The sequence below is a fragment of the Notothenia rossii genome, assembly GCF_949606895.1.
Source record: "Notothenia rossii genome assembly, chromosome: 7".
Classification (NCBI taxonomy): domain Eukaryota; kingdom Metazoa; phylum Chordata; class Actinopteri; order Perciformes; family Nototheniidae; genus Notothenia; species Notothenia rossii.
The window spans coordinates 9,959,589-9,979,282 of record NC_136905.1 but is presented as its reverse complement, the minus strand read 5'-3'; the positions used below and the strand labels follow the sequence as shown (position 1 = coordinate 9,979,282).

The following is a 19,694-nucleotide window of genomic DNA, read 5'->3' as shown; positions in this document are numbered from 1 at the left end:
AATATTTCAAACAAATACAGAAATAAATCTGACAAGTGTTTTGTGTTGTACGTCTGCCATAAGGTTTACAATGTCTAAAGATTACAAATGTGTATCTATATAATTAGAAAACTGAGATTATAATTGAGTCAGGTCATTTGAGTATAACCCTAGCCCCTCAATGAGTTGTTTCCCCTTATTATAAATGTATAAATAACTATATAACGATCTCATAAATCTGAAAACAATTAGAAATGACTTGCAGTGTTTTGTATAACATAAGGTGGCCACTCTGTGTGACACCACAACAACTGCTCATGTATTACACAGTTCAGCACATCTATTTCTATAGAAAATCACTAACGCTTAAACAGAATATGTGAACATTAAAGCACAGCTTTATTTTTTTCCCCAGTGTCTTTATTGAAACTTTTCACAGTGGTTCTTCAAAAACATTATATTGAAATTAGAAGAAAAAAAAAACATCTCTTTACAGAGAGGCAACATAGATATTGTGTCTGGTCAGCAGAGCAATGTGTGCAGAGGTCAGAGGTGAAGTCAGCCATTTTACTGGCTGATGTCACTGAACTTCTGCTTCACCTTTTCCATCTGCTGCTCCAACCAGGTCCTGGGGAGGATAACAAAAATAAAATGAGCATTACTTTGTGTGTGTGTGTGTGTGTGTGTGTGTGTGAGATTTCGTGTGTGAGAGAGAGATCATGTGCGTGCGGCCTTACTGTGAGCTGGCAACAAATTCGCTGTTTCTGATGTCGTCAACGGTTGTCTGGGCCTCGTCTGCCAGGTTCTTGCCCATCTCACCCATCTGGTTTGTGAACGCTGCAAATTTCTCCTCCACGGTCACCTCCGCCTCCGCCTCCTTGTGTGTGTGTGAAGTGTGCGAAGTGTGTGTGTGAGAGAGAGAGAGCGCGTGCGTGCGTGCGTGCTTACTGTGAGTTGGTTATGATGTCGCTGTTCCTGATGTCTTCAAGGGTTGCCCGGGCCTGGTCTGCCAGGCTCTTGCCCACCTCTGGGATCCCAGAGTCGGCCTCATCCTGAGCCTCTGCAGGTTTGGAACAGAAACAGAAAAAGTTACACAGCATGAACTGAAACGTAGCTTGGAATTTATTTTCTTAAATTAACCCGAGACATACGTGTGAATGCGGCCAAAGCCAGCACCAGCATGGCAACTACGAGGTACAGTCTCATCTTGTCTGGGAATTTCTGAATGGGGGAAGAAAAAGACAGGCTACGGGTTATAAGATTTTTTTTTTTTTAAGTGTAATGAGTCAAGGATACAACATGAGCAGCGCATTCCCATCAGCACCACGGCGGCTGGACAGCTCCATTTACGTGTCGTTACGATGTAATGATTAACTACTACAAATACAATTATCCAGACTTAAGGTACACAATTACACTTTCAACCATATTTACTCCGTGTGACAATCAGTCGTCAATATTAACAAACAAATCCCCTTAGGTATCAGCAAGGGTTTGCATAGAAACTTGAGGACAGTTTTTTTAAAGTCTTATCGTCCGTGTCCTATAGTTTAGAAGCATGCAGCTATTTTTGTTTGATTCTAGCAGTGATGCAAATTAAATGTCAGACATACCTGTTGTTCTTCTCAGAGGAGGGAAACAATTGTGTTATTGAGAGTCTATGTGAGTTCCTCTTTATAAGCCCGCTGCCCTCTCGGAGGCTGACGCAGAAACAGAATTCAGTCAACATGTACACGTGGAGACCTTGAGGTGTCACTGCCCCCTTTGCTGACCAGCAGCGTGCAATTGCATTAAAAGATAGATGACTGATTATAGCCTACTGCGTCATGATTATGTTTTATGCAGCACACTGAAAAGGTAGATAAAATCATCACTTTGTGCAGGATCTAATCATTATTGCAAACAATGGGTCGTTAATCAGAGACTGTAGCGATCTCTATGTGGAGGTATGCTGTGGACAAAGACCGGGAGAAATATGGGTTAATTTGATATGTAAATGATGATGTGATCAGTCTCCCCCTGCCACAAAGTGTGTGTTACGATTCCAAGGCACTTAGAATGTAGGACCCAAATTCAGACAGGGAGGCAGAGGTGAAGTATTGTGAGATACTTTATTTTTCCATGATTTAGCTAAACTGAACAAAAAGGTAATCACCAAAACTCCAGTCGAGATGACAAAAAACAGAGGACAAAAAATGAAGGAAAGCCAAAGAGTTCCAAAAGCATAGACCTGACATGGCAATAGACAAGACGAACTGACACTGAGCACTGGGAGACAGGGGAATTTAAACACAGGGTAACAAGACACAGGTGGGAATAATCAGGGGCGGGGCTGACACTGATGGGCACAGGAGACACACGAGGAGTGACAGGTGAAAACAATCAGGGAATTAGACACACCAGGGAACTAACGACAGACATGAAAAACACAGGGAAAAGGACCAGACAATAACCCAGGAGGAAAAACATGACAGCAAACACCCAAACCTAACAGACAACACTAAAACCCGTGACATAAACCTGGGGGGTGTGACAGTGTGTCAAAGATGAGATGTGATGAAGGGGGGCATAGTTCAGCCCGATAGCATTACCTCCAACTGATCTGTGTCACAATCCTAGTTTTCTGTCACATCTTAGTTGTCTGTCTTGTCATGATTTTATGTTGGAATTCTGTTCTCCCATATGTCTTGTCTTCCTTCCTGTGTTTTCCCTCATGTGTCTGATTGTCTGATTGTGTTCACCTGTTGCTCCCCTAGTGTTTCTGCCTCTCCTGCCCAGCTGTGTCTTGTCCTGTGATTACCCCTCTTTGTATTCAGTCTTCTCCTCCCCTGTGCTCCTTGTCGGTTCATTTTCTTTCCTGTCTCCCTCTATGTTGGTCACGGTCAGTTTTTGCTTTGTTGCTACCATGTGCTACCTGTTTGTTTCATGCCATGTGTTGGCTCTATGAAACCTGATGTACTTATATGATTCTGTTTTCTTCAAGGTTTTATCTTCCTGGTCGAATGTACTTATTGTAAGTCGCTTTGGATAAAAGTGTCAGCTATATGCAATGTAATGTAATGTTCATCAGATTTATTTTAAATAAAGCTCGCTTTTTGTTCCTAGACCTTTTTTGTATTCTGCATTTGGGTCCTACCTTTTTCCTCAAATCATAACAATCTGAGCTATTTGGAATCTCCTTTGGACCTTTGGTGTTGGCCATGCATCCCCTCTGTGTGAAAGAAAGGGTTGCATGTATTGGTCATAATGGCTAATTAAGATTTATAATCAGGGGTGCACATAACTTTTTGAGTGAGTTACTCAGATGAGTACCAGGAGACAGCGTTTGGTACTCACCCCACACAAAGCGTGGTCCTCCTCAGTGTCTCCTTCACTGTCCTCTATTTACACTTCTTGCATGCTAGGTGATGAAGATGCACCTCCCTGTCTCGTTGCCAAAACAGTGAAGTCCTTGCATTTCCTGAGGCCAAGTTGAAGGATCAAATACTCATAAATTATCACATGACTTGAAGTTATATCTGATTTCAGATGTGGGAAGTTACTAAGTACACTTATTCAAGTACTCTACTTCAGTACAATTTTGAGATATTTGTACTTTGCATGATTTTGATGCTACTTTGTACTTCTACTCCACTACAGTTCATAGGTAAATGGTTTACTTTTAGTCCATTACATGTGTTTAATACCTTTTAGTTACTTTACAGATCTGGATTAATGATGTGAAATATAATCGAGTGTTAAATCAGACTTTAGTTCCACCTGCAAATTCACAAGCTACCCTGCAGTAGCCTATACAAAATCATTCAAACTAGCTGCACCTCTACCAGCTGTGATAACACTTTAATGATCAATCATTATAAAACATATCATATATATTATTCTGAAATGGACCAATGTACTTTTAGTTTTGGTACTTTGACTATATTTTGATAATACTTTTCTAATTTTACTAACGTAACATTTTGAATGCAGGACTTTTACTGTAACAGAGTATTCCTACACAAGATCTGCTTTCAAACTCTTCCATTAACACCCTGAGTAAGTTTGTAACTGCGTGTTTTACTCCACTTTGTTGTAAATAAAACTGCAGCAGCTTGACCACAGAGCGTGAACGTTGTGATCAGCTGATTTTGCGCAGTTCTCCAGTGTGTGCGCGGGGCACAGAATGTGCACAGGGGAGTCTCCCACTGCAGCCAGTTGGCGGAGTTTTGGCACAATTCTGTTTTTCATACCGATGTTAACCCTGTCTGTGCACGGTCGGTGATCTAAGCCTCTGCCTCCTGTAAAGCTTCACAGGTCCGTCGGTTATGTCCTGCGCGGCTCGGCCAGCACCCAGTTCAGTCAGTCACAGAAAGTCCGAAGATTTCTTGCAGGGAGCGAAACGGCAATGTAGCTGCTTCATGTCTTTGTTTTTTTTGACACGTCTAGTAGTTTGAGTCTTGACAAGAAACACGTGTAGACGAAATATGTGTTTTGTTTGTGATGTTTTGAGGTACGCAAAGGCGCGTTGTGACAAAAGTAACTTTACGCAATTCAGATTTGTGCCGCGCATGCGTACCTGCGTACTAGTTATGTGCTGTACTGCTTGAAAATTGGATTTGTAAAGGCATGACCAAATAAAAGGTCGTTTTGTGAGGATGATTCACATTTGTCCCCAATTTGATAATCATTAACATGTTTGTTTGATAGCCTTTATATCATGTACATATGGACTGTTTATTCAGTGATGTAAGAGTTAAGTTTAAAAACAGCTTGTATTCAAACAGCAGGCTCTGTCAGTAAAAAGTAATATTTCAAATAAATACAGAAATAAATCTGACAAGTGTTTTGTGTTGTACGTCTGCCATAAGGTTTACAATGTCTAAAGATTACAAATGTGTATCTATATAATTAGAAAACTGAGATTATAATTGAGTCAGGCCATTTGAGTATAACCCTAGCCCCTCAATGAGTTGTTTACCCTTATTATAAATGTATAAATAACTATATAACGATCCTATAAATCTGAAAACAATTAGAAATGACTTGCAGTGTTTTGTATAACATAAGGCGGCCACTCTGTGTGACACCACAACAACTGCTCATGTATTACACAGTTCAGCACATCTATTTCTATAGAAAATCACTAACGCTTAAACAGAATATGTGAACATTAAAGCACAGCTTTATTTTTTTCCCCAGTGTCTTTATTGGAACTTTTCACAGTGGTTCTTCAAAAGCATTATATTGAAATTATAAAAAAAAAAACATCTCTTTACAGAGAGGCAACATAGATATTGTGTCTGGTCAGCGGAGCAATGTGTGGAGAGGTCAGAGGTGGGGGGGGGGGGTCTTAGGATGGAGACAGGGACCATTTTACTGGCCGATTGCACTGAACTTCTGCTTCATCTTTTCCATCTGCTTCTCCAACCAGGTCCTGAGGAGGATAACAAAAAAACGAGCGTTACATTTGTGTGTGTGTGTGTGTGTGTGTGTGTGTGTGTGTGTGTGTGTGTGTGTGTGTGTGTGTGTGTGTGTGTGTGTGTGTGTGTGTGTGTGTGTGTGTGTGTGTGTGTGTGTGTGTATGTGTTTGTGTGTGAGATTTCGTGTGTGAGAGAGAGAGCGTGTGCGTTCGTGCTTACTGTGAGCTGGCAACGAATTCGCTGCTTCTGATGTCTTCAAAGGTTGTCTGGGCCTTGTCTGCCAGTTTCTTGCCCATCTCACCCATCTGGTTTGTGAACGCTGCGAATTTCTCCTCCACGGTCGCTTCCGCCTCCTGAGCCTCTGCAGGTTTGGAACAGAAACAGAAAAAGTTACACAGCATGAACGGAAACGTAGCTTGGAGTTTATTTTCTTAAATTAACCCGAGACATACGTGTGAATGCGGCCAAAGCCAGCACCAGCATGGCAACTACGAGGTACAGTCTCATCTTGGCTGGGAATTTCTGAATGGGGGAAGAAAAAGAAAGGCTACGGGTTATAAGATTTTTTTTTTTTTTAAAGTGTAATGAGTCAAGGATACAACATGAGCAGCGCATTCCCATCAGCACCACGGCGGCTGGACAGCCCCATTTACGTGTAGTTACATGTAATGATTAACTACTACAAATACAATTATTCAGACTTAAGGTACACAATTACACTTTTAACCATATTTACTCCGTGTGACACTCAGTCGTCAATATTAACAAACAAATCCCCTTAGGTATCAGCAAGGGTTTGCATAGAAACTTGAGGATAGTTTTTTTAAAGTCTTATCGTCTGTGTCCTATAGTTTAGAAGCATGCAGCTATTTTTGTTTGATTCTAGCAGTGTTGCAAATTAAATGTCAGACATACCTGTTGTTCTTCTCAGAGGGGAAAAAATTGAGTGTGTTTGAGAGTCTATGTGAGTTCCTCTTTATAAGCCCGCTGCGCTCTCGGAGGCTGACGCTGAAACAACAGACTTCAGTCAACATGTACACGTGGAGACCTTGAGGTGTCACTGCCCCCTTTGCTGACCAGCAGCGTGCAATTGCATTAAAAGATAGATGACTGATTATAGCCTACTGCGTCATGATTATGTTTTATGCAGCACATTGAAAAGGTAGATAAAATCATCACTTTGTGCAGGATCTAATCATTATTGCAAACAATGGGTCATTAATCGGAGACTGTAGCGATCTCTATGTGGAGGTATGCTGTGGACAAAGACCAGGAGAAATATGGGTTAATTTGATATGTAAATGATGATGTGATCAGTCTCCCCCTGCCACAAAGTGTGTGTTACGATTCCAAGGCACTTAGAATGTAGGACCCAAATGCAGACAGGGAGGCAGAGGTAAAGTATTGTGAGATACTTTATTTTTCCATGATTTAGCAAAACTGAACAAAAAGGTAATCACCAAAACTCCAGTCGAGATGACAAAAAACAGAGGACAAAAAATGAAGGAAAGCCAAAGAGTTCCAAAAGCATAGACCTGACATGGCAATAGACAAGACGAACTGACACTGAGCACTGGGAGACAGGGGAATTTAAACACAGTGTAACAAGACACAGGTGGGAATAATCAGGGGCGGGGCTGACACTGATGGGCACAGGAGACACACGAGGAGTGACAGGGGACAACAATCAGGGAATTAGACACACCAGGGAACTAACGACAGACATGAAAAACACAGGGAAAAGGACCAGACAATAACCCAGGAGGAAAAACATGACAGCAAACACCCAAACCTAACAGACAACACTAAAACCCGTGACATAAACCTGGGGGGTGTGACAGTGTGTCAAAGATGAGATGTGATGAAGGGGGGCATAGTTCAGCCCGATAGCATTACCTCCAACTGATCTGTGTCACAATCCTAGTTTTCTGTCACATCTTAGTTGTCTGTCTTGTCATGATTTTATGTTGGAATTCTGTTCTCCCATATGTCTTGTCTTCCTTCCTGTGTTTTCCCTCATGTGTCTGATTGTCTGATTGTGTTCACCTGTTGCCCCCCTAGTGTTTCTGCCTCTCCTGCCCAGCTGTGTCTTGTCCTGTGATTACCCCTCTTTGTATTCAGTCTTCTCCTCCCCTGTGCTCCTTGTCGGTTCATTTTCTTTCCTGTCTCCCTCTATGTTGGTCACGGTCAGTTTTTGCTTTGTTGCTACCATGTGCTACCTGTTTGTTTCATGCCATGATTTGGCTCTATGAAACCTGATGTACTTACATGATTCTGTTTTCTTCAAGGTTGTATCTTCCTGGTCGAATGTACTTATTGTAAGTCGCTTTGGATAAAAGTGTCAGCTATATGTAATGTAATGTAATGTTCATCAGATTTATTTTAAATAAAGCTCGCTTTTTGTTCCTAGACCTTTTTTGTATTCTGCATTTGGGTCCTACCTTTTTCCTCGAATCATAACAATCTGAGCTATTTGGAATCTCCTTTGGACCTTTGGTGTTGGCCATGCATCCCCTCTGTGTGAAAGAAAGGGTTGCATGTATTGGTCATAATGGCTCATTAAGATTTATAATCAGGGGTGCACATCACTTTTTGAGTGAGTTACTGAGATGAGTACCAGGAGACAGCGTTTGGTACTCACCCCACACAAAGCGTGGTCCTCCTCAGTGTCTCCTTCACTGTCCTCTATTTACACTTCTTGCATGCTAGGTGATGAAGATGCACCTCCCTGTCTTGTTGCCAAAACAGTGAAGTCCTTGCATTTCCTGAGGCCAAGTTGAAGGATCAAATACTCATAAATTATCACATGACTTGAAGTTATATCTGATTTCAGATGTGGGAAGTTACTAAGTACACTTATTCAAGTACTCTACTTCAGTACAATTTTGAGATATTTTTACTTTGCATGATTTTGATGCTACTTTGTACTTCTACTCCACTACAGTTCATAGGTAAATGGTTTACTTTTAGTCCATTACATGTGTTTAATACCTTTTGGTTACTTTACAGATCTGGATTAATGATGTGAAATATAATCGAGTGTTAAATCAGACGTTAGTTCCACCTGCAAATTCACAAGCTACCCTGCAGTAGCCTATACAAAGTCATTCAAACTAGCTGCACCTCTACCAGCTGTGATAACACTTTAATGATCAATCATTATAAAACATATCATATATATTATTCTGAAATGGACCAATGTACTTTTACTTTTGGTACTTTGACTATATTTTGATAATACTTTTCTAATTTTACTAACGTAACATTTTGAATGCAGGACTTTTACTGTAACAGAGTATTCCTACACAAGATCTGCTTTCAAACTCTTCCATTAACACCCTGAGTAAGTTTGCAACTGCGTGTTTTACTCCACTTTGTTGTAAATAAAACTGCAGCAGCTTGACCACAGAGCGTGAACGTTGTGATCAGCTGATTGTGCGCAGTTCTCCAGTGTGTGCGCGGGGCACAGAATGTGCACAGGGGAGTCTCCCACTGCAGCCAGTTGGCGGAGTTTTGGCACAATTCTGTTTTTCATACCGATGTTAACCCTGTCTGTGCACGGTCGGTGATCTAAGCCTCTGCCTCCTGTAAAGCTTCACAGGTCCGTCGGTTATGTCCTGCGCGGCTCGGCCAGCACCCAGTTCAGTCAGTCACAGAAAGTCCGAAGATTTCTTGCAGGGAGCGAAACGGCAACGTAGCTGCTTAATGTCTTTGTTTTTTTGACACGTCTAGTAGTTTACTCCATTGAGTCTTGACAAGAAACACGTGTAGACGAAATATGTGTTTTGTTTGTGATGTTTTGAGGTACGCAAAGGCGCGTTGTGACAAAAGTAACTTTACGCAATTCAGATTTGTGCCGCGCATGCGTACCTGCGTACTAGTTATGTGCTGTACTGCTTGAAAATTCGATTTGTAAAGGCATGACCAAATAAAAGGTCGTTTTGTGAGGATGATTCACATTTGTCCCCAATTTCATAATCATTAACATGTTTGTTTGATAGCCTTTATATCATGTACATATGGACTGTTTATTCAGTGATGTAAGAGTTTAGTTTAAAAACAGCTTGTATTCAAACAGCAGGCTCTGTCTGTAAAAAGTAATATTTCAAATAAATACAGAAATAAATCTGACAAGTGTTTTGTGTTGTACGTCTGCCATAAGGTTTACAATGTCTAAAGATTACAAATGTGTATCTATATAATTAGAAAACTGAGATTATAATTGAGTCAGGTCATTTGAGTATAACCCTAGCCCCTCAATGAGTTGTTTACCCTTATTATAATTGTAGAAATAAGTATATAACGATCTCATAAATCTGAAAACAATGAGAAATGACTTGCAGTGTTTTGTATAACATAAGGCGGCCACTCTGTGTGACACCACAACAACTGCTCATGTATTACACAGTTCAGCACATCTATTTCTATAGAAAATCACTAACGCTTAAACAGAATATGTGAACATTAAAGCACAGCTTTATTTTTTTCCCCAGTGTCTTTATTGAAACTTTTCACAGTGGTTCTTCAAAAACATTATATTGAAATTAGAAGAAAAAAAAAACATCTCTTTACAGAGAGGCAACATAGATATTGTGTCTGGTCAGCAGAGCAATGTGTGCAGAGGTCAGAGGTGAAGTCAGCCATTTTACTGGCTGATGTCACTGAACTTCTGCTTCACCTTTTCCATCTGCTGCTCCAACCAGGTCCTGGGGAGGATAACACAAATAAAATGAGCATTACGTGTGTGTGTGTGTGTGTGTGTGTGTGTGTGTGTGTGTGTGTGTGTGTGTGTGTGTGTGTGTGTGTGTGTGTGTGTGTGTGTGAGAAATTTCGTGTGTGAGAGAGAGAGCATGTGCGTGCGGCCTTACTGTGAGCTGGCAACAAATTCGCTGTTTCTGATGTCGTCAACGGTTGTCTGGGCCTCGTCTGCCAGGTTCTTGCCCATCTCACCCATCTGGTTTGTGAACGCTGCGAATTTCTCCTCCACGGTCACCTCCGCCTCCGCCTCCTTGTGTGTGTGTGAAGTGTGTGAAGTGTGTGTGTGAGAAAGAGAGAGCGCGTGCGTGCGTGCGTGCTTACTGTGAGTTGGTTATGATGTCGCTGTTCCTGATGTCTTCAAGGGTTGCCCGGGCCTGGTCTGCCAGGCTCTTGCCCACCTCTGGGATCCCAGAGTCGGCCTCCTCCTGAGCCTCTGCAGGTTTGGAACAGAAACAGAAAAAGTTACACAGCATGAACGGAAACGTAGCTTGGAGTTTATTTTCTTAAATTAACCCGAGACATACGTGTGAATGCGGCCAAAGCCAGCACCAGCATGGCAACTACGAGGTACAGTCTCATCTTGTCTGGGAATTTCTGAATGGGGGAAGAAAAAGACAGGCTACGGGTTATAAGAATTTTTTTTTTTTAAGTGTAATGAGTCAAGGATACAACATGAGCAGCGCATTCCCATCAGCACCACGGCGGCTGGACAGCTCCATTTACGTGTCGTTACGATGTAATGATTAACTACTACAAATACAATTATCCAGACTTAAGGTACAACATTACACTTTCAACCATATTTACTCCGTGTGACACTCAGTCGTCAATATTAACAAACAAATCCCCTTAGGTATCAGCAAGGGTTTGCATAGAAACTTGAGGATAGTTTTTTAAAAGTCTTATCATCTGTGTCCTATAGTTTAGAAGCATGCAGCTATTTTTGTTTGATTCTAGCAGTGATGCAAATTAAATGTCAGACATACCTGTTGTTCTTCTCAGAGGAGGGAAACAATTGTGTTATTGAGAGTCTATGTGAGTTCCTCTTTATAAGCCCGCTGCCCTCTTGGAGGGTGGTGCAGAAACAGAATTCAGTCAACATGTACACGTGGAGACCTTGAGATGTCACTGCCCCCTTTGCTGACCAGCAGCGTGCAATTGCATTAAAAGATAGATGACTGATTATAGCCTACTGCGTCATGATTATGTTTTATGCAGCACACTGAAAAGGTAGATAAAATCATCACTTTGTGCAGGATCTAATCATTATTGCAAACAATGGGTCGTTAATCAGAGACTGTAGCGATCTCTATGTGGAGGTATGCTGTGGACAAAGACCAGGAGAAATATGGGTTAACTTGATATGTAAATTATGATGTGATCAGTCTCCCCCTGCCACAAAGTGTGTGTTACGATTCCAAGGCACTTAGAATGTAGGACCCAAATGCAGACAGGGAGGCAGAGGTGAAGTATTGTGAGATACTTTATTTTTCCATGATTTAGCAAAACTGAACAAAAAGGTAATCACCAAAACTCCAGTCGAGATGACAAAAAACAGAGGACAAAAAATGAAGGAAAGCCAAAGAGTTCCAAAAGCATAGACCTGACATGGCAATAGACAAGACGAACTGACACTGAGCACTGGGAGACAGGGGAATTTAAACACAGGGTAACAAGACACAGGTGGGAATAATCAGGGGCGGGGCTGACACTGATGGGCACAGGAGACACACGAGGAGTGACAGGGGACAAAAATCAGGGAATTAGACACACCAGGGAACTAACGACAGACATGAAAAACACAGGGAAAAGGACCAGACAATAACCCAGGAGGAAAAACATGACAGCAAACACCCAAACCTAACAGACAACACTAAAACCCGTGACATAAACCTGGGGGGTGTGACAGTGTGTCAAAGATGAGATGTGATGAAGGGGGGCATAGTTCAGCCCGATAGCATTACCTCCAACTGATCTGTGTCACAATCCTAGTTTTCTGTCACATCTTAGTTGTCTGTCTTGTCATGATTTTATGTTGGAATTCTGTTCTCCCATATGTCTTGTCTTCCTTCCTGTGTTTTCCCTCATGTGTCTGATTGTCTGATTGTGTTCACCTGTTGCCCCCCTAGTGTTTCTGCCTCTCCTGCCCAGCTGTGTCTTGTCCTGTGATTACCCCTCTTTGTATTCAGTCTTCTCCTCCCCTGTGCTCCTTGTCGGTTCATTTTCTTTCCTGTCTCCCTCTATGTTGGTCACGGTCAGTTTTTGCTTTGTTGCTACCATGTGCTACCTGTTTGTTTCATGCCATGTGTTGGCTCTATGAAACCTGATGTACTTATATGATTCTGTTTTCTTCAAGGTTGTATCTTCCTGGTTGAATGTACTTATTGTAAGTCGCTTTGGATAAAAGCGTCAGCTATATGCAATGTAATGTAATGTTCATCAGATTTATTTTAAATAAAGCTCGCTTTTTGTTCCTAGACCTTTTTTGTATTCTGCATTTGGGTCCTACCTTTTTCCTCAAATCATAACAATCTGAGCTATTTGGAATCTCCTTTGGACCTTTGGTGTTGGCCATGCATCCCCTCTGTGTGAAAGAAAGGGTTGCATGTATTGGTCATAATGGCTAATTAAGATTTATAATCAGGGGTGCACATCACTTTTTGAGTGAGTTACTCAGATGAGTACCAGGAGACAGCGTTTGGTACTCACCCCACACAAAGCGTGGTCCTCCTCAGTGTCTCCTTCACTGTCCTCTATTTACACTTCTTGCATGCTAGGTGATGAAGATGCACCTCCCTGTCTCGTTGCCAAAACAGTGAAGTCCTTGCATTTCCTGAGGCCAAGTTGAAGGATCAAATACTCATAAATTATCACATGACTTGAAGTTATATCTGATTTCAGATGTGGGAAGTTACTAAGTACACTTATTCAAGTACTCTACTTCAGTACAATTTTGAGATATTTTTACTTTGCATGATTTTGATGCTACTTTGTACTTCTACTCCACTACAGTTCATAGGTAAATGGTTTACTTTTAGTCCATTACATGTGTTTAATACCTTTTGGTTACTTTACAGATCTGGATTAATGATGTGAAATATAATCGAGTGTTAAATCAGACTTTAGTTCCACCTGCAAATTCACAAGCTACCCTGCAGTAGCATATACAAAGTCATTCAAACTAGCTGCACCTCTACCAGCTGTGATAACACTTTAATGATCAATCATTATAAAACATATCATATATATTATTCTGAAATGGACCAATGTACTTTTACTTTTGGTACTTTGACTATATTTTGATAATACTTTTCTAATTTTACTAACGTAACATTTTGAATGCAGGACTTTTACTGTAACAGAGTATTCCTACACAAGATCTGCTTTCAAACTCTTCCATTAACACCCTGAGTAAGTTTGCAATTGCGTGTTTTACTCCACTTTGTTGTAAATAAAACTGCAGCAGCTTGACCACAGAGCGTGAACGTTGTGATCAGCTGATTTTGCGCAGTTCTCCAGTGTGTGCGCGGGGCACAGAATGTGCACAGGGGAGTCTCCCACTGCAGCCAGTTGGCGGAGTTTTGGCACAATTCTGTTTTTCATACCGATGTTAACCCTGTCTGTGCACGGTCGGTGATCTAAGCCTCTGCCTCCTGTAAAGCTTCACAGGTCCGTCGGTTATGTCCTGCGCGGCTCGGCCAGCACCCAGTTCAGTCAGTCACAGAAAGTCCGAAGATTTCTTGCAGGGAGCGAAACGGCAACGTAGCTGCTTAATGTCTTTGTTTTTTTGACACGTCTAGTAGTTTACTCCATTGAGTCTTGACAAGAAACACGTGTAGACGAAATATGTGTTTTGTTTGTGATGTTTTGAGGTACGCAAAGGCGCGTTGTGACAAAAGTAACTTTACGCAATTCAGATTTGTGCCGCGCATGCGTACCTGCGTACTAGTTATGTGCTGTACTGCTTGAAAATTCGATTTGTAAAGGCATGACCAAATAAAAGGTCGTTTTGTGAGGATGATTCACATTTGTCCCCAATTTGATAATCATTAACATGTTTGTTTGATAGCCTTTATATCATGTACATATGGACTGTTTATTCAGTGATGTAAGAGTTAAGTTTAAAAACAGCTTGTATTCAAACAGCAGGCTCTGTCTGTAAAAAGTAATATTTCAAATAAATACAGAAATAAATCTGACAAGTGTTTTGTGTTGTACGTCTGCCATAAGGTTTACAATGTCTAAAGATTACAAATGTGTATCTATATAATTAGAAAACTGAGATTATAATTGAGTCAGGTCATTTGAGTATAACCCTAGCCCCTCAATGAGTTGTTTACCCTTATTATAATTGTAGAAATAAGTATATAACGATCTCATAAATCTGAAAACAATGAGAAATGACTTGCAGTGTTTTGTATAACATAAGGCGGCCACTCTGTGTGACACCACAACAACTGCTCATGTATTACACAGTTCAGCACATCTATTTCTATAGAAAATCACTAACGCTTAAACAGAATATGTGAACATTAAAGCACAGCTTTATTTTTTTCCCCAGTGTCTTTATTGAAACTTTTCACAGTGGTTCTTCAAAAACATTACATTGAAATTAGAAGAAAAAAAAAACATCTCTTTACAGAGAGGCAACATAGATATTGTGTCTGGTCAGCAGAGCAATGTGTGCAGAGGTCAGAGGTGAAGTCAGCCATTTTACTGGCTGATGTCACTGAACTTCTGCTTCACCTTTTCAATCTGCTGCTCCAACCAGGTCCTGGGGAGGATAACAAAAATAAAATGAGCATTACGTATGTGTGTGTGTGTGTGTGTGTGTGTGTGTGTGTGTGTGTGTGTGTGTGTGTGTGTGTGTGTGTGTGTGTGTGTGTGTGTGTGTGTGTGTGTGTGTGTGTGTGTGTGTGTGTGTGTGTGTGTGTGTGTGTGTGTGTGAGAGATTTCGTGTGTGAGAGAGAGAGCATGTGCGTGCGGCCTTACTGTGAGCTGGCAACAAATTCGCTGTTTCTGACGTCGTCAACGCTTGTCTGGGCCTCGTCTGCCAGGTTCTTGCCCATCTCACCCATCTGGTTTGTGAACGCTGCAAATTTCTCCTCCACGGTCACCTCCGCCTCCGCCTCCTTGTGTGTGTGTGAAGTGTGTGAAGTGTGTGTGTGAGAGAGAGAGAGCGCGTGCGTGCGTGCGTGCTTACTGTGAGTTGGTTATGATGTCGCTGTTCCTGAGGTCTTCAAGGGTTGCCCGGGCCTGGTCTGCCAGGCTCTTGCCCACCTCTGGGATCCCAGAGTCGGCCTCCTCCTGAGCCTCTGCAGGTTTGGAACAGAAACAGAAAAAGTTACACAGCATGAACGAAAACGTAGCTTGGAGTTTATTTTCTTAAATTAACCCGAGACATACGTGTGAATGCGGCCAAAGCCAGCACCAGCATGGCAACTACGAGGTACAGTCTCATCTTGGCTGGGAATTTCTGAATGGGGGAAGAAAAAGAAAGGCTACGGGTTATAAGAATTTTTTTTTTTTTAAGTGTAATGAGTCAAGGATACAACATGAGCAGCGCATTCCCATCAGCACCACGGCGGCTGGACAGCTCCATTTACGTGTCGTTACGATGTAATGATTAACTACTACAAATACAATTATCCAGACTTAAGGAACAAAATTACACTTTCAACCATATTTACTCCGTGTGACACTCAGTCGTCAATATTAACAAACAAATCCCCTTAAGTATCAGCAAGGGTTTGCATAGAAACTTGAGGATAGTTTTTTAAAAGTCTTATCGTCTGTGTCCTATAGTTTAGAAGCATGCAGCTATTTTTGTTTGATTCTAGCAGTGATGCAAATTAAATGTCAGACATACCTGTTGTTCTTCTCAGAGGAGGGAAACAATTGTGTTATTGAGAGTCTATGTGAGTTCCTCTTTATAAGCCCGCTGCGCTCTCGGAGGGTGACGCAGAAACAGAATTCAGTCAACATGTACACGTGGAGACCTTGAGGTGTCACTGCCCCCTTTGCTGACCAGCAGCGTGCAATTGCATTAAAAGATAGATGACTGATTATAGCCTACTGCGTCATGATTATGTTTTATGCAGCACACTGAAAAGGTAGATAAAATCATCACTTTGTGCAGGATCTAATCATTATTGCAAACAATGGGTCGTTAATCAGAGACTGTAGCAATCTCTATGTGGAGGTATGCTGTGGACAAAGACCAGGAGAAATATGGGTTAACTTGATATGTAAATTATGATGTGATCAGTCTCCCCCTGCCACAAAGTGTGTGTTACGATTCCAAGGCACTTAGAATGTAGGACCCAAATGCAGACAGGGAGGCAGAGGTGAAGTATTGTGAGATACTTTATTTTTCCATGATTTAGCAAAACTGAACAAAAAGGTAATCACCAAAACTCCAGTCGAGATGACAAAAAACAGAGGACAAAAAATGAAGGCGCTCACGCAGTGAGGAATCAAAAGCCAAAGAGTTCCAAAAGCATAGACCTGACATAGCAATAGACAAGACGAACTGACACTGAGCACTGGGAGACAGGGGAATTTAAACACAGTGTAACAAGACACAGGTGGGAATAATCAGGGGCGGGGCTGACACTCATGGGCACAGGAGACACACGAGGAGTGACAGGGGACAACAATCAGGGAATTAGACACACCAGGGAACTAACGACAGACATGAAAAACACAGGGAAAAGGACCAAACAATAACCCAGGAGGAAAAACATGACAGCAAACACCCAAACCTAACAGACAACACTAAAACCCGTGACATAAATCTGGGGGGTGTGACAGTATGTCAAAGATGAGATGTGATGAAGGGGGGCATAGTTCAGCCCGATAGCATTACCTCCAACTGATCTGTGTCACAATCCTAGTTTTCTGTCACATCTTAGTTGTCTGTCTTGTCATGATTTTATGTTGGAATTCTGTTCTCCCATATGTCTTGTCTTCCTTCCTGTGTTTTCCCTCATGTGTCTGATTGTCTGATTGTGTTCACCTGTTGCCCCCCTAGTGTTTCTGCCTCTCCTGCCCAGCTGTGTCTTGTCCTGTGATTACCCCTCTTTGTATTTAGTCCCTGTGCTCCTTGTCGGTTCATTTTCTTTCCTGTCTCCCTCTATGTTGGTCACGGTCAGTTTTTGCTTTGTTGCTACCATGTGCTACCTGTTTGTTTCATGCCATGTGTTGGCTCTATGAAACCTGATGTACTTATATGATTCTGTTTTCTTCAAGGTTGTATCTTCCTGGTCGAATGTACTTATTGTAAGTCGCTTTGGATAAAAGTGTCAGCTATATGCAATGTAATGTAATGTTCATCAGATTTATTTTAAATAAAGCTCGCTTTTTGTTCCTAGACCTTTTTTGTATTCTGCATTTGGGTCCTACCTTTTTCCTCAAATCATAACAATCTGAGCTATTTGGAATCTCCTTTGGACCTTTGGTGTTGGCCATGCATCCCCTCTGTGTGAAAGAAAGGGTTGCATGTATTGGTCATAATGGCTAATTAAGATTTATAATCAGGGGTGCACATAACTTTTTGAGTGAGTTACTCAGATGAGTACCAGGAGACAGCGTTTGGTACTCACCCCACACAAAGCGTGGTCCTCCTCAGTGTCTCCTTCACTGTCCTCTATTTACACTTCTTGCATGCTAGGTGATGAAGATGCACCTCCCTGTCTCGTATCCAAAACAGTGAAGTCCTTGCATTTCCTGAGGCCAAGTTGAAGGATCAAATACTCATAAATTATCACATGACTTGAAGTTATATCTGATTTCAGATGTGGGAAGTTACTAAGTACACTTATTCAAGTACTCTACTTCAGTACAATTTTGAGATATTTGTACTTTGCATGATTTTGATGCTACTTTGTACTTCTACTCCACTACAGTTCATAGGTAAATGGTTTACTTTTAGTCCATTACATGTGTTTAATACCTTTTAGTTACTTTACAGATCTGGATTAATGATGTGAAATATAATCGAGTGTTAAATCAGACTTTAGTTCCACCTGCAAATTCACAAGCTACCCTGCAGTAGCCTATACAAAGTCATTAAAACTAGCTGCACCTCTACCAGCTGTGATAACACTTTAATGATCAAAAATTATAAAACATATCATATATATTATTCTGAAATGGACCAATGTACTTTTAGTTTTGGTACTTTGACTATATTTTGATAATACTTTTCTAATTTTACTAACGTAACATTTTGAATGCAGGACTTTTACTTTAACAGAGTATTCCTACACAAGATCTGCTTTCAAACTCTTCCATTAACACCCTGAGTAAGTTTGCAACTGCGTGTTTTACTCCACTTTGTTGTAAATAAAACTGCAGCAGCTTGACCACAGAGCGTGAACGTTGTGATCAGCTGATTTTGCGCAGTTCTCCAGTGTGTGCGCGGGCCACAGAATGTGCACAGGGGAGTCTCCCACTGCAGCCAGTTGGCGGAGTTTTGGCACAATTCTGTTTTTCATACCGATGTTAACCCTTTCTGTGCACGGTCGGTGATCTAAGCCTCTGCCTCCTGTAAAGCTTCACAGGTCCGTCGGTTATGTCCTGCGCGGCTCGGCCAGCACCCAGTTCAGTCAGTCACAGAAAGTCCGAAAATTTATTGCAGGGAGCGAAACGGCAACGTAGCTGCTTAATGTCTTTGTTTTTTTTGACACGTCTAGTAGTTTACTCCATTGAGTCTTGACAAGAAACACGTGTAGACGAAATATGTGTTTTGTTTGTGATGTTTTGAGGTACGCAAAGGCGCGTTGTGACAAAAGTAACTTTACGCAATTCAGATTTGTGCCGCGCATGCGTACCTGCGTACTAGTTATGTGCTGTACTGCTTGAAAATTCGATTTGTAAAGGCATGACCAAATAAAAGGTCGTTTTGTGAGGATGATTCACATTTGTCCCCAATTTGATAATCATTAACATGTTTGTTTGATAGCCTTTATATCATGTACATATGGACTGTTTATTCAGTGATGTAAGAGTTTAGTTTAAAAACAGCTTGTATTCAAACAGCAGGCTCTGTCTGTAAAAAGTAATATTTCAAATAAATACAGAAATAAATCTGACAAGTGTTTTGTGTTGTACGTCTGCCATAAGGTTTACAATGTCTAAAGATTACAAATGTGTATCTATATAATTAGAAAACTGAGATTATAATTGAGTCAGGTCATTTGAGTATAACCCAAGCCCCTCAATGAGTTGTTTACCCTTATTATAAGTGTAGAAATAAGTATATAACGATCTCATAAATCTGAAAACAATTAGAAATGACTTGCAGTGTTTTGTATAACATAAGGCGGCCACTCTGTGTGACACCACAACAACTGCTCATGTATTACACAGTTCAGCACATCTATTTCTATAGAAAATCACTAACGCTTAAACAGAATATGTGAACATTAAAGCACAGCTTTATTTTTTTCCCCAGTGTCTTTATTGAAACTTTTCACAGTGGTTCTTCGAAAACATTATATTGAAATTAGAAGAAAAAAAAAACATCTCTTTACAGAGAGGCAACATAGATAT

The 19,694-nt window shown here is 41.1% G+C and overlaps 3 protein-coding genes and 3 long non-coding RNA genes across 11 annotated transcripts; all 6 read right to left on the bottom strand.

Moving 5' to 3' along the window:
* Positions 1 to 377: 377 nt before the first annotated feature.
* LOC307045543 (apolipoprotein C-I-like) lies at positions 378 to 6,430 on the bottom strand. Of its 4 annotated transcripts, none has more exons than XM_079691261.1 (4): positions 6,297 to 6,430; positions 5,834 to 5,928; positions 5,601 to 5,742; positions 378 to 607 (listed from the first exon to the last, which is right to left on the bottom strand). In XM_079691261.1, exons 1-4 carry the CDS (start codon positions 6,413 to 6,415, stop codon positions 547 to 549), a joined length of 417 nt encoding a protein of 138 aa, XP_079547387.1. In that variant the 5' UTR covers positions 6,416 to 6,430; the 3' UTR covers positions 378 to 546. The 4 variants fall into 4 exon arrangements, with proteins under 4 accessions (XP_079547387.1, XP_079547389.1, XP_079547386.1 ...); XM_079691263.1 differs by lacking the exons at positions 5,601 to 5,742; positions 5,834 to 5,928; positions 6,297 to 6,430 and adding exons at positions 928 to 1,039; positions 1,131 to 1,200; positions 1,593 to 1,683; XM_079691260.1 differs by lacking the exon at positions 378 to 607 and adding an exon at positions 5,122 to 5,395.
* Positions 2,790 to 4,361, bottom strand: LOC307047538. The gene is made up of 3 exons (XR_013810474.1): positions 4,212 to 4,361; positions 3,316 to 3,439; positions 2,790 to 3,190 (listed from the first exon to the last, which is right to left on the bottom strand). It is a non-coding gene; the product is annotated as an uncharacterized lncRNA (long non-coding RNA).
* Positions 6,431 to 9,857: 3,427 nt separating the features above from the next.
* Positions 9,858 to 11,271, bottom strand: LOC307045545 (apolipoprotein C-I-like). 2 transcript variants are annotated; one of them, XM_079691265.1, is made up of 4 exons: positions 11,126 to 11,271; positions 10,664 to 10,758; positions 10,461 to 10,572; positions 9,858 to 10,087 (listed from the first exon to the last, which is right to left on the bottom strand). In XM_079691265.1, the coding sequence occupies exons 1-4, from the start codon at positions 11,239 to 11,241 to the stop codon at positions 10,027 to 10,029; spliced, it is 384 nt and encodes a 127-aa protein (XP_079547391.1). In that variant the 5' UTR covers positions 11,242 to 11,271; the 3' UTR covers positions 9,858 to 10,026. The 2 variants fall into 2 exon arrangements, with proteins under 2 accessions (XP_079547391.1, XP_079547392.1); XM_079691266.1 differs by having other exon boundaries at positions 10,664 to 10,733; positions 11,126 to 11,215.
* A 4-nt stretch (positions 11,272 to 11,275) lies between these two features.
* On the bottom strand, positions 11,276 to 14,167 carry LOC307045548. The gene is made up of 3 exons (XR_013809950.1): positions 13,745 to 14,167; positions 12,849 to 12,972; positions 11,276 to 12,723 (listed from the first exon to the last, which is right to left on the bottom strand). It is a non-coding gene; the product is annotated as an uncharacterized lncRNA (long non-coding RNA).
* Positions 14,168 to 14,683: 516 nt separating this feature from the next.
* LOC307045546 (apolipoprotein C-I-like) lies at positions 14,684 to 16,139 on the bottom strand. 2 transcript variants are annotated; one of them, XM_079691267.1, is made up of 4 exons: positions 16,009 to 16,139; positions 15,546 to 15,640; positions 15,343 to 15,454; positions 14,684 to 14,913 (listed from the first exon to the last, which is right to left on the bottom strand). In XM_079691267.1, the coding sequence occupies exons 1-4, from the start codon at positions 16,122 to 16,124 to the stop codon at positions 14,853 to 14,855; spliced, it is 384 nt and encodes a 127-aa protein (XP_079547393.1). In that variant the 5' UTR covers positions 16,125 to 16,139; the 3' UTR covers positions 14,684 to 14,852. The 2 variants fall into 2 exon arrangements, with proteins under 2 accessions (XP_079547393.1, XP_079547394.1); XM_079691268.1 differs by having other exon boundaries at positions 15,546 to 15,615; positions 16,009 to 16,096.
* Positions 16,140 to 16,998: 859 nt separating this feature from the next.
* LOC307047494 lies at positions 16,999 to 19,063 on the bottom strand. The gene is made up of 3 exons (XR_013810449.1): positions 18,640 to 19,063; positions 17,744 to 17,867; positions 16,999 to 17,618 (listed from the first exon to the last, which is right to left on the bottom strand). It is a non-coding gene; the product is annotated as an uncharacterized lncRNA (long non-coding RNA).
* Between the last annotated feature and the right edge of the window lie 631 nt (positions 19,064 to 19,694).

Excerpts from the sequence above, each read along its gene's own strand:
- LOC307045546 (XM_079691267.1), bottom strand. The coding sequence starts at position 16,124 with ATGTTGACTGAATTCTGTTTCTGCGTCACCCTCCGAGAGCGCAGCGGG. Across the intron at positions 15,641-16,008 it reads TCCTCTGAGAAGAACAACAG|CCTTTCTTTTTCTTCCCCCA; the intron begins GTATGTCTGACA and ends TATAACCCGTAG. Across the intron at positions 15,455-15,545 it reads GGCTTTGGCCGCATTCACAC|AGGCTCAGGAGGAGGCCGAC; the intron begins GTATGTCTCGGG and ends CCAAACCTGCAG.
- LOC307045545 (XM_079691265.1), bottom strand. The coding sequence starts at position 11,241 with ATGTTGACTGAATTCTGTTTCTGCACCACCCTCCAAGAGGGCAGCGGG. Across the intron at positions 10,759-11,125 it reads TCCTCTGAGAAGAACAACAG|CCTGTCTTTTTCTTCCCCCA; the intron begins GTATGTCTGACA and ends TATAACCCGTAG. Across the intron at positions 10,088-10,460 it reads GACATCATAACCAACTCACA|GACCTGGTTGGAGCAGCAGA; the intron begins GTAAGCACGCAC and ends TATCCTCCCCAG.
- LOC307045543 (XM_079691261.1), bottom strand. The coding sequence starts at position 6,415 with ATGTTGACTGAAGTCTGTTGTTTCAGCGTCAGCCTCCGAGAGCGCAGC. Across the intron at positions 5,929-6,296 it reads CCCTCTGAGAAGAACAACAG|CCTTTCTTTTTCTTCCCCCA; the intron begins GTATGTCTGACA and ends TATAACCCGTAG. Across the intron at positions 5,743-5,833 it reads GGCTTTGGCCGCATTCACAC|AGGCTCAGGAGGCGGAAGCG; the intron begins GTATGTCTCGGG and ends CCAAACCTGCAG.